Here is a 12,377-nt window from a genome sequence, read left to right on the forward strand (position 1 = left end):
TTAAACAGGCAAGCTGCATGTACATAAACCAAACCAAACAACACACCAACAACTTAAAAAAAACAAAACAAAAAACCCCCAGAACCTTGCAAATTGTTAAGACTACTGGACTATCAACTAGAGGGCTGGACTAAATGAACAAGAAACCCTGACGCTCTATGACAGAAAACTGATGCCACACGTGCTTTCCCACTCGGGTGATCCCACGTGCACATACATGTGTGTACATGTGCAGGCATCACTGGAGGAAGAAAGAAAAAGTTGAAAATGGTACAATAAAATAATTCAAGTTACTGACCATTTCCTGTGTCCTTCAGAGTGATGTTTCCAGTGTTAAGAAATTATGGATGCCTCCTCTACATTAAAAAAAATCCAGAACAGTGAAAACACCAGGACACAGTTTTACTGCTATCTTTTGGAACGTACGGCTACACAGAAAATATTAAAAATTTCAATAAAAGCAACGTGTTTCTTGTCTAAGTAGTTAAAGTGAACAGACTTTTGTTAGTCACAGCCAAGCAGGAGGAGACCCTGGGAAAGGTTATAATTGGAGCTTATCCAGAAGAGGCTCCTACCATCTGCAAGAGGTTTGCTATGCTTCAGAAGGAAAAAACGAAGCAAACGCAAAGCAACCCATTCACTTTTGCATTTCTAAATTTAAAGTAAACATGCTGGTGTTGTTGAAATTTTAATTTCCAGTTTAAATTGTCATGACCACTTGGGGCACAGACAAAACCTTTATATGACCAGGAAGGAACTGAGCAAGGCCAATGACAGTGTTCCTGTGTGTTTTCAAGTCTGTTCAGTGCGAGCAAATGAAAACCAAAAGAAAGCAACCCAGCTTTAGTTCTAACACTGATAATTGTAGACCCTGGAAGGAAGTAATTTAGTGTTTTTTTTGTGTTTTTGTTTGTTTGTTTTTACTGCTTTTATTCCCTTACTATCTGAATTTAAACACAGTTCCATAAAACTTCAAGTATAGCTAAGGAAAGCACCTCACTGCCCCCAGCCAGCTTCCTGCTGTTGAAACTGAACTTTTCTGGCATTTGTATTCTAAAACAAGTTTCATTTCTCCTGATCTCTTGTTAAAACACAGATTTTATCTTCTGTAATTTTCTAATTTTGCACCTGTTGTTAGTTCCGAGTTTGGGAAGAGTGGAGAAGCACACAGGATGGCCTCCACAGGATCTGGTCTAGGCTATCAGACACCAGGACGAATGTGGGGACCCCTTGCCTTTTCTCACTTGGAAGCAAGGGACTCTTTCAGGATAGTGTTTTAAATGGTAGTGGGGAAAACAGCAATTTAAATTTTATTTGTAGAAAAAAGTATCTGAATTTTCTATTTTTACTATGCATCACTTCAGTAATAAAAATAAAGAAACACAATGCTGTGAGGTGGCAGTTGTTTTTAGGTACATTTTCTTGTATTAGTTCAGCCCATTTTAAGTGAGGACTTTGGGAGATTTTTGTCTTCTCGCCATATTATCTATTTAAAAGCATACATCTTTCTTCCAGTGGGTAATGATCTGACACCCCACAGTCCCTTGAAATTATGATATATTCAACAACAACAAAATTTAACCAAGCTTTGTAGGTTGCAGTATAATTTATTTTTTTTTTTTTTTTTTTTTTTTTTTTTTTTTGCGGTACGCAGGCCTCTCACTGTTGTGGCCTCTCCCGTTGCGGAGCACAGGCTCCGGACGCGCAGGCCCAGCGGCCATGGCTCACGGGCCCAGCCGCTCCATGGCATGTGGGATCTTCCCGGACCGGGGCACGAACCCGTGTCCCCTGCATTGGCAGGCGGACTCTCAACCACTGTGCCACCAGGGAAGCCCCTAATTTATCTTTTTAAGAATAGTACATAGATGGTTTATTTCAATGCTTGTCATAACTAAAAATATTTTCCATATCTTTACACATAAAATGTGTATCAAATACCAAAGTCACAACTTTTCCCCTCAGAATTCCCTATCATTTCCTGGCACTTGGTGCTATAGAGTAGAAGTCTGGAGCCAGAATGTTCTTTTGTTTTCTGATAGGCAACTTATTACTGTCTGACTGAATGCCTACAGGATTTTTCATTCTTTATCCTTGGTAGTTTAAAATTTTGCCAGGAGGTGATTAGGTACAAGTCTCTTTCACCTGTTTTTTTGGCCTGGAATGCAGTGAGACCTTTCAATCTAAATACACAGATTTTCGTTTTGTTCAGGAAAGATTTCATTTTTATAGTCTAATGATATTTTTCTTAATATACTCCTTCCATCAGGAAAGCAAATGTCAGTAATGTTAGCTAATGTTCTGTCTTCCAAATCCATTATCTTTCCCCTATTTTCATCTCCTGTTTCTTTTGAAAGAATGATAGGAAGAAAATCTCGTTTGTCCTTCACACTGATATATATATATTTTTTTGGCCACATCCCGCAGCATGCGGGATTACTTCCCTGACCAGGGATCGAACCCATGCCCCCTGAAGTGGAAGCGCGGAGTCTTAACCACTGGACCGCCAGGGAAGTCCCACACTGAGTTTTTTATAAGCATCTGTATTATTCTATTCTACTTCCAATGTGGATTTTAATCTGCTATTGTGTTTTTAGCTTCCTTGAAATCCTTCTTTCTAGTTTATCTTCTTTTTCATTTTATTCCATTGCCTTTTTCTCTTAATCCATTCCCATTTTAAGATAACATACTATTGCTGCATAGAAGCAATTCTTCTGTTCCTTCAATTATGACAAAGAGAATCCTAAAATTTTCTTGTTTCTTGCAGTAGACTACTTTCAACTGTTCTGGAAGTTGTTCATTTTCCTTCATTCAGTCACATTTTTTTTTTTTTTTAATGCCGCATTTGTTTTCTCTATACTCATCCTTAAATGGTCCTTTCTCCTCAAACCCAGTATTTGCCTTTCATTTTGCTATCTGTCCACTTGAGTGTTTGTCAAATCCCTTTTTTGGATGCACAGGTTGAGGGTAAGAAGATGTACATATTTCCATGTCCAGTTTCTAGTTTAACACTTTTCTATTGAAGTGGCATCCTTTTCCTTTCTATTGTCTGGTTTTCTGGATCTCTGATCCAACACCATACATGAAAAATCACAATATTTGCATTTTCTGCTACTTGCTTATTTATTGTTTTTGTCCTCACCTAAAGGGCGTTTTTCTCAGAATGCACTATGCCTCCAACAGATCCTCTCTGCTTGCTGCTCACATTTTAGCCCTAGAACTTGGAGCTGGACTGAATGAAGAGGAGGTGGGTGGGGAGATGGGAGAGAGGATGGGCTAGAGAAGCTTTTCACTTTATAGTGTGGCATCTGGTTAAGAGAAAGGATAAGCCAGTTATTTTTCTGGCACCAGAGCTCTGAGTAAGGAGACTGACATGGTTAATGAGAACAAGTATTAAATATCTTTCAGATTTTCTATTTCACAGAACCTGTTTCATGAAGCAAAGCGAAAGAAAACAGTGAGCTACAACCTGAAAGGTTTTGTCTCACTTTACTTCCAAATGCCTTGTAAATTGTATTGATTCCTTCTAGATTCTAGAATTGAGAGGTGGCCTTCTTCTGGGTCTATATGAGTGTTTTTCTTGGAAGGCAGGAAGTCAATGGGGCCTTCTGCCAGACAGCGCCATTAATTAATTTTTTAAAATCCAAATCTTCCAGCTATGGTATGGAGGAAAGATTCTGGATTAATTTTCTACTCCTGTATCTACTACTTATTGTCTTGCTGACCTTGGATGGGCCCTTTAATATCTCTGGGCTTCGATTTTCTTATTGGTAAAATGGGGGATTTTGATTAGGCTGTCTCAGAGTTACCTATAACCTTTTATTTTTTAAGCCTCAAAACAAAAAAATCCCCATGCCCTGATAAAGGAAAGAAAAGAAAACAAATGACTAAATAAGTATATTTTGCTATGAGGTTGCTTTAGCCTAAAGATTATAAAAATCCTCTGACATCAAAATTAAAAAGTGAAAGCAAAAACCCTGAGCATGTAATTGTGATGTAGGCTAGGAAGTCCTTTACATTTTAAGCAATGATACCCATTCAAAACAGGTGCAGTTTGTAAACGACTTGACTTTTATTAGAATAAACTGGCATGAACATCTGCCCTTTAAGGTAGACAACAGATAATATGAGTTATTTATTGGATAAACACAGAAGGTTCTCAGTAGGCAGAAAATGTTATACTTATTCATAGAAAACCACCAGGCTTTCCAGGAACTATTGAATTATACCAATATATTGAATTAGTAAGAGAGTACATATAAGGTATGACACAGTATGGTTTGAGAAATGAAATATTTCCCAAACAAATAGAAACTGTTTAATTTTTTAAAAGCTCTGTGATAAATGGACCTCTCTGGGCCTGAAGAAGGCAGTTTAGTTTAATGCATTGAGCACTGTATTTGGAGTCAGAAGACCTGGGTTCAAACTTAGGTTCTCCAACTTATTAGCTCTGTGAGACTTTGGGAAATTTACCTAACTTCTCTGAGCCTTGGTTTCTCAGTAAGTAAAATGGGAATAATTAGACCTACCTTGCAGAGCTGTTGTGAGAATTAAATGAGAATACGAGGAAGCTGTGCAAAAGCACTTACCACAGTTAGTATTAGTCAAATCTGAATCTTCCAGAAACTTATTTGAACAAATCAGTAAAAATAACTACAGTTAAATGTAAATTAATTAAATCAGTTATTCTGACCATAAAATATTTAGGAGCCCATTCTCAGTGGGGGAGAGGGATCTATCTAATTGCTTTTAATAGTAATGGAAGCAATATGCATCTACATATAATCCAGTGATTTTTCTTTTTGGTCTTAATAAGTATTTCCTGAAATTATTAATTTCCATATGAACTGCATTAGATAAACAATAAAGCACTTTAATTGAGCATAAAAATCTGATTCTGATCAACAGTTAAAACACAGGGAACCTCTCTGGATTTCTTGGGCTATAAAGAACTAGAAGTACTCAAAATCCTCATCAAAATAGGCAAACTTTGCCAGAAGGATGGGCAGCCTCCCTCAAAGGAGTTTTGGGAAATCCTATGATGTCAGGATACATGGATACAGAACACATAGGAACTTCCAGAGATAAGCTAGTTTTTCATTCCCCACAGCCTCCTCTTCTCTCAGAAAGGGAGTTCAGCCTTAGGTCATCACCAACCTCTCCCTTCACTCCTGTTTTTGCTTAGGTGATAATTTATATGGAAAAACACAACAAAGATTTTTACCTAAGAACTTTGCCTAACCGACTGAATGTTTTTCTCCTAAAACAGAGCATTAAAAATTCACCCCAAAAGTAAAAGCATTTAAAGGTATACGTGAATTTGAAACTTTTAATGCATTCTTCGGTACAGGGCTGTTTGTTAACAGTTTCTCAATATGTATGGGTCCTAACTTAGACTAAATTGGAGCGCCTGAGGGAAAATGAGGTAACTCTTCTTTGAGATCTTCATCGTTTGCATTTCTTGCTGCCTAAAGTTAACTGGTTACTGGCTCAAGAACCCACTGTTAGCAATCCAGATTTCAACAAAAGCAACAAAGTGATGCTTGTTTGATGAGTAATATTTAAACATAAATATTTGTTTATTTAAATGGTAACAATGTGGTTAGTGTTAGCCTAACCTGAGAAAAATAACATTCTGCTGCCTATAGAGATAGCAAAGTAATTTAAAGAGCTGTCAAACTTAAAATTTCAAGAAAATTGTTATTCCTAAAGCAAGCGTTCCAATATAGCGAGAAGCACTCACTTAGGAGATTCAGTATATGATCTTGAGGAATTAGGAATTTTGCCTCCTAGTTTTGCCACTTCCTAACTACATGGCCTTGAGGAACTGCAGAAATGTAACATTATTCACTTTGGAGATGATCTTTTCCAATGATCTCCTGTCACAGCTGAGGAAAGTGAGACCAGCATTTACCAAGTGAGTAGAGAAGGCGCTGCCAGCCTGGTAATCTTCCTTCTATAGCCAGAGGCTTCCGCTTCTACAGGAGGATTATTTTGTCTAGATCTTCTCCACAGCTGTCTATGAACATGCTGATAGGGTGGGTATAGTGCGATGCTTTTAATGAGGTTGAATTAAAATAAAAATCAGAGTAACAGAGTTTCACATTTCTATAAACATTTATCAGTCAGGGCAGATTAATACAGCATATAATCCAAGGAAAGCTGGGAAATGCCACATGACCGAGGAGACCGTTTCTTTCACAACTTTGGTTAGGTTTTCCCATAATACTTCCCTTTGCAAACACACTAAACCATGGGAAAACTTTCTCCTAACGCCTCTCAGGGCTTCTCTATACTTTAATTGTTTTTGCTTATATCTGAGGTATCAGGGCTTGGAGGTGCTGGAGGTAGAATTTATGGGTATAAATGTGACCACATTATCAGGTTTGCTTTCCTCTTCAAGTTTAACAGTTTAAAGGAGAGAGAATCTCCATAATGGAAGGAATAAGTGGTATAGTGCAGATTAGGTGAATAATATTATTACTCTTACCAAAGGTTGTAACTAAAATAACTAAGATTTATTGCATAAATAATACTATGTGCCTGGTGCTGTGCTAAAGCCTTTATACTTCATTGAATCATACCCTTCAAGCTGATGCCCCCATCATCTCTGCTGGAATAAACTTCCAAGGGGAGACTGGCTAAATTCTGGGGAGGAGGTACCAGGCGAGCGGGGCTTCCTTTAGAGCAGGTGCAGAAGGTGCTGGGGGCAAGAGCTCACCCAAAGGACTCCCTGGGTCGTCCCATAACACCTACAGCACCACCATTCCTGAGGCAGAGCCACGGCCACTTGAGCCTCGGTGAATGTGCAAGTTCCCGGTATTCATTCCCACTTTTGAATACAAAAAACACTAAAGGTAAGTAGAGAAAAAACTCTTAACCTCCCTCTTTCTTCTCTTGGGAATCTCCCTTCTCCTGGCTTAGGCCAAGAGTAGAAAACCCTGCAGTCCCCAGAGGGTATGGTTTACAGCTGGCCGAAAAGACAGAACAACTGCCTTAGCTCTGAAGCCCAACAAGAACTAGGTACTCTGCCCCCCTTCAGATCCTCTGAGCATGGACACAGCCATATAGATGGATAGGTGCTTCACCATATTAGCAGGTTTACTAGGTGTTATCACATATAAACCTAAAGTGTGTGCACATCCACACATCCACATCTACACACAAATATATAACAGACAAAGTACCTATACAGTGGGTGGCACGGGAGGCATGCAACGAATGGCATTTAGGATGCTGAGATACGATTCTTTCCTTCCATCAGGTATCACTGGAGATTCTACCTCCTGGCTTTGATTATAATCATTCACTTCAGAACTCTGAGGGTTGGAAGTCCATCAAATAGGTGATAAGCGACAAACCTGAGGCAGAGATTGTTATTCAGCTGATAAAAAGCCACTATCAACAGAAAGATTACAGCCTCTGGATCAGTTACTGCTACTTTTGGAAATGTTAAAATCTGAAAAGATCCCAGTGATATCTAACGGCAATTTCTTCTTGAATCGATTTAAAATAAAAATGGAGGTTTTATTAATTAAGCTGCAGGCCCTGCCCAGTAGTTCACATAGGTTATATTTCTGTTTAAGTGCAGTACTGACAAGAAAAACAACCATGTGCTTTCCTCAAACAGGATTTCCTTTGGGTGTTCACCCACTAAAGGAAACTGTACCTCGTGTTTTGTGTCTCTTTTAATCGAAACCTTAAAATCCCTATAGGAAGCTACAACAGAACGCTGTCAATATCAAGTCATAACGCTGCTTATTAAATATTACCTGTTATTTATATACAGATGGAGACATGCCAAAGTTAATCTATGCTCAGGAAAGATCAACTAGTAAATGAAATAAATGTGTAGGAACTAAAAAGGGAACAACATTAAACCTTAAGGCAGCATTGGTTGAGTCTTCTCTGGTAAAGGAAGTATTATATATTTCAATGACCAGTGAATGATTTTTTAAAACAATTAAAATAAATACTAAAATAATGTTTTGAAAAAGAAATAGGGCTGATTTTAGGACTCCTACAAAATGAATGTATACTAGACTTTCAACTGTGGACTGGAAAACATACACAGGAACAAAATGGTATGAAGTTGTAGCAGTCTTTCCTCAAATACAAAATAAAGATTCCCTAGAAATTATCATTATTATTAATCAGTCCTCTTTGGGCTCCTTTTTCACTTATTCAGAGCAGTTATTATAACATTCTGTTAATGTTTGAATGACAAGTGGTCAGGTTTAATCTCACCTGAGTGAAATGATTTCAAACTGCACTGATAACCTATCACCATGGTCTGATTTTTCAACTCTGTGCTTGTTGCTGGGTTTGCTTACCTGGTAGGTTGCCTACATCCTCGTGTCCCAAGCATTGGTGCCAACCTAAAATGATGAGATCTCTTGTGGCTGAAAGAGTCATACTTTGACAAAAATATTTCAAAACTCTATAATAAACATGTTTTGGAATTTGTTTTCTTTGCAGCTTGTTCTGTTGGATTCTCCTGGTTACGCCTGAAAATTACTCTCAGTTGTTTTACAGTCCAGGGCTATATGCTGGAACAACTGTATGACACAAGGAACAGATGAAAAAAAAAACGTCGAAAAAATGTTCAAACGAAAATAGCTTTCACGTGACGCTGAGAAAGAAAACGTAGGCACTTCTGCTTCAGGAGGTTTTTCACGTTTTGATCGCAGACCGCTTTTCCAAGACACTTTCTCTACTACTAGAAATTCCCTCGTGGTACAAACCACCCAGTTCATTGGAAACCTTGTTCTCACAAGCACCGTTTGGTGCATTAATCTTTTCTCATAAAACTGTCTCCACTGATGCAGAGGTCAAGTCCTCCCAGGGCTGAGAGCAGTCCCCACTTTCCTACCAGCATGACTGAGCGTAGCTCCACGACCTTCCATCAACCAAGGCTGCTTGCTCTGCAGGACCAAGTTATCCATCAACAAAACATAAGGAGGAGTGCCAGGTGCCATTTTTCTCCTGGAAATAGTTAACACGTCTGCCTCTCCCTTCCTAGTTCCTCACTGTGAGTGTAATTCCACAAAGTGTTTATAACATTCTAAAGCTACTAGGCTACTGGGATTTTTTTTTTAATGACTACTTAAACGGTTTTCTTCCCCACTCCCTTTTATTTTTTTTGAGAAAATCTGTGCTAAAAAGGCACTAGATAAAATGAACTTCCTCACTCTTGTGTATGTAGTAATTTATACAGTGCATTAGACTCTATAATTTAACAAAGGTGACACACATCTGGATAAAACATCCTAAATATTCATCTACTTTCAGTTAAAAAAACAAAGGCTAAGTCAAAGAAATAGGAAGTCCCACTGACAGGGACCAGCCTGACCATGAAATCACGATCATCCCTGCCACCTCAGAACTCTGGTCTTGGCTGCGGGGGGAGCGCCCGCCTGCCAGGGTGTGTTGGGTGGTGGCTGGGACCCAGGGGAGACTCACTGGCAGCAGCTGTGGGAGCCAAGCCTCCTGGAGACCTGAGTAAATGAGACGAAGGTGAAGTTCTCACAGTTTTCCAGCTTGACCTTCTTGGCTAAGTTCGGGACAATTCCCCGAAGAGACCTCAGTCCCATCCTCTGTTCCTCGTACCACACGCTGCCCATGTCTGTGGCCTCCTTCCTGGCGGTAAGGTAGAAAGGGGACTTGGCCTCCATCTGGGTGGGTGGTCGGTGGATGTACATGTACTTGTAGAGGAGGCAGTAAGGGCACTGTTTGTGTCCCCTGGAATGCTCGTGGTAGATCTTCCCGTGGCACACTCGAGTGGAGCCACTCCGACTCTCCCGCTTGACACTGTCTGTCCGGGCAAAATAGGGCTGGTTCTGTGGGTCTTTGAGCAGCTCGATGTCACCGTACATCAGATCAGCGTGCTCCTGCAGCGTCCGCATATTCAGGTATTGGCTGTTGTACTTGACCACGGTGGACAGAAGGGTGATGGGGCTGTCATCCCCCAGACACCCTGCCTGCCACATCTCCTCCTCATCAGAGAGGGAGAAGTAGACGATGTTGCGAGAACGGGCACCTGACATCCCTGCCTTACTCAGCACCCACAGCTTCTCCTTGAGCTTCTTGGTGGAGGAGCTGAAGGTGCTGCTGGTGATGGAGAAGCCCACGCCCGCATTCTTCAGGATGCGGTCCAGGCCTCGGCGGATGGCGTGCAGCGACGTGGCCAGGAAGTCTGAGCCGTCGCTCTTCTTAACGGTGACATAAAAGTTCTCGAGCAGCTCGTTCAGCTTCACTGCAGGGATCTCAAATGAGACAAACACTGAGGTTACACATTTGCGGACACCCAAGTAGCCAGACCCCTCCTTCCTTCTCCTGATCCTCACTAGGGGCTGTATTTTGGATAGCCCTCTAGAGGGCTGCCTTCTTAGCATGATATAGTGGAAAAAACAGTGAATTTCACACTGGAAGATCTAGGTTCCACACTGGGCTCCACTTAGTCCCTTTAAACCTCAGTGTTCTAAGCAAACAGGACGGGAGATAATAATCATACCTTCTCAAAGAATTATTGTAATGCTTAAATAAAGTAGTGGATGTGAAAGGGTTTGTAAATAGTAACACACATACACACAACATATATATATGTGTGTGTATATATATATATATATATATATATATATGTAATTATTTTTATTATTGGCCTTGTAACTTTCGCTGTTCCTCTCTGGAAAGCCCTTTCGTCTCTTTTCTAGCAAATCATTTCCTTCCCTCCCCTTCAATAAAATTCAGCCATCCTCTTTGAAGAATTCCTGAACTAAACTTATCGAACTCTGAATCATTCCGACATTGAATTCCCTGATCTCTGCGTGTACTTGGTGCTGAAGGGAAAGACGACTCACATGTCCATTTTGCACAGCAAGTTAATGCCCCTTGATTCTTCACTTGAATTTATCTGAATAAGTCTGGAAATATTTCTGACTTAACCATCGATAGGGCTTCAATGTCAGTATTTGTTCAAAAGATATGAAAGACTTAATGATTATACTGACAATTAGAGAGTACTCCTTACTTAGGCATGGCAGGAGGAGGAAGGTTGGTGGGTAAGAAAGCTTTACTTTCAAGAGAGAGCCATAAAGATAAAACCAGACCTTACTCATAGTCAGTTTAGGTTGAGTACACATTCTAGGACAAAAGATAGTCTCAATAAGAGATGTTTTAAAAGTAGAAACTGTACAGGTAACACTCATTCTTCTAATAGCCCTTGGGTCAAAGAGGAAAATAAAAACTGAATTATAGATTAAAAATGAGGCAAGCTGAAAACATTACATATCAAAATGTAAGAGGTGTTGCCAAATATACTCCAATAACACCACAGTCTTAAATGCCTTTGTTAGAAACTTTATTAAAAATAAGTGAACACTATTCAACACAAAAGACTAGAAAAAGTAAATCAAATTCAAAAATAGAGTCAATCAATAAAAATAAAACAAATTAATGAGCTAGAAAAGATATTAATTGGTATAGATAAAAAATGAAAGTATGTAATCTTTGAAAAGACTTATAAAGTTGACAAACTTCTAGCAAATATGGCAGAAAGAAAGAGAGAGAAAGAAGAGGAAAGGAAATATACATATAAACAATATTAGGAATGAGAAAGACCATAACTACAGAAAATGAATAAAGAATATGAAAGAATATCATAAATTTTATGCATATTAATTTGAAAATATAAATAACCTGAACAATTTTCTAGCAAAATATAAATTACCAAAGTTGGTTCAATAAGAGGTAAGAGATCTCAAGAGCCCCAAACAAGAGAAGAGAATGAAATGACTGTCAAAGATGTATGTCACTCATAAAGAGATGGCGTTATGGAGTTGATTCAGCTTTTCTTTTGTATGTAAACAGTTTTGGTGCACAGGAAAAATAAGCGTTCTTCATTTTTTTTCTAATCCAAATATGACAGATATTATACCAAAGACGCAAGAGGGAGGAGATATGGGGATATATGTATATGTATAACTGATTCACTTTGTTATAAAGCAGAAACTAACACACCATCACAAAGCAATTATACTCCAATAAAGATGTTAAAAAAAAGTATATGAATATAAATGTAAACTCCCCTAAGTAAAGTACTAGTGATTTCCATTTTGCCCAGCACCAATGTAAAACAAAATGTACACACGTTAGAACCATGCAAGCAAAGGCATGGCTCTGATATGCACAAGTAGCAGTTAACATGGTACCAGCAAAATGAGGGCTGCCTATATTATCAAATTCAGGACTGCAGGAAAGCAATCTACATTGAGACCAGTAGGGATTATCAGAGTGTAAGGATGATTCAATAGTAATAAATACTTCAATATAATTGACTTATTTATATATTAAGGAGAAATAATATGAAGTTGATAATTACT

At 38.9% G+C, this 12,377-nt stretch overlaps 1 protein-coding gene across 2 annotated transcripts in view; it reads right to left on the minus strand.

Annotated features, from left to right (window-relative positions):
* Positions 1-1,842: 1,842 nt before the first annotated feature.
* The window catches only part of KIAA1958 (KIAA1958 ortholog), a 184,629-nt gene continuing 174,094 nt past the window's right edge, over positions 1,843-12,377 (minus strand). Inside the window, exon 5 of one of the 2 annotated variants that reach the window (XM_032634608.1) lies at positions 1,843-10,262. In XM_032634608.1, the coding sequence (XP_032490499.1) occupies positions 9,456-10,262 (807 nt within the window). In that variant the 3' untranslated portion in view covers positions 1,843-9,455. The remainder of the gene's footprint in view (positions 10,263-12,377) is intronic. The other variant, XM_032634607.1, reaches the window with a different exon arrangement.

This window comes from Phocoena sinus, chromosome 6 (genome assembly GCF_008692025.1).
Source record: "Phocoena sinus isolate mPhoSin1 chromosome 6, mPhoSin1.pri, whole genome shotgun sequence".
NCBI lineage: Eukaryota > Metazoa > Chordata > Mammalia > Artiodactyla > Phocoenidae > Phocoena > Phocoena sinus.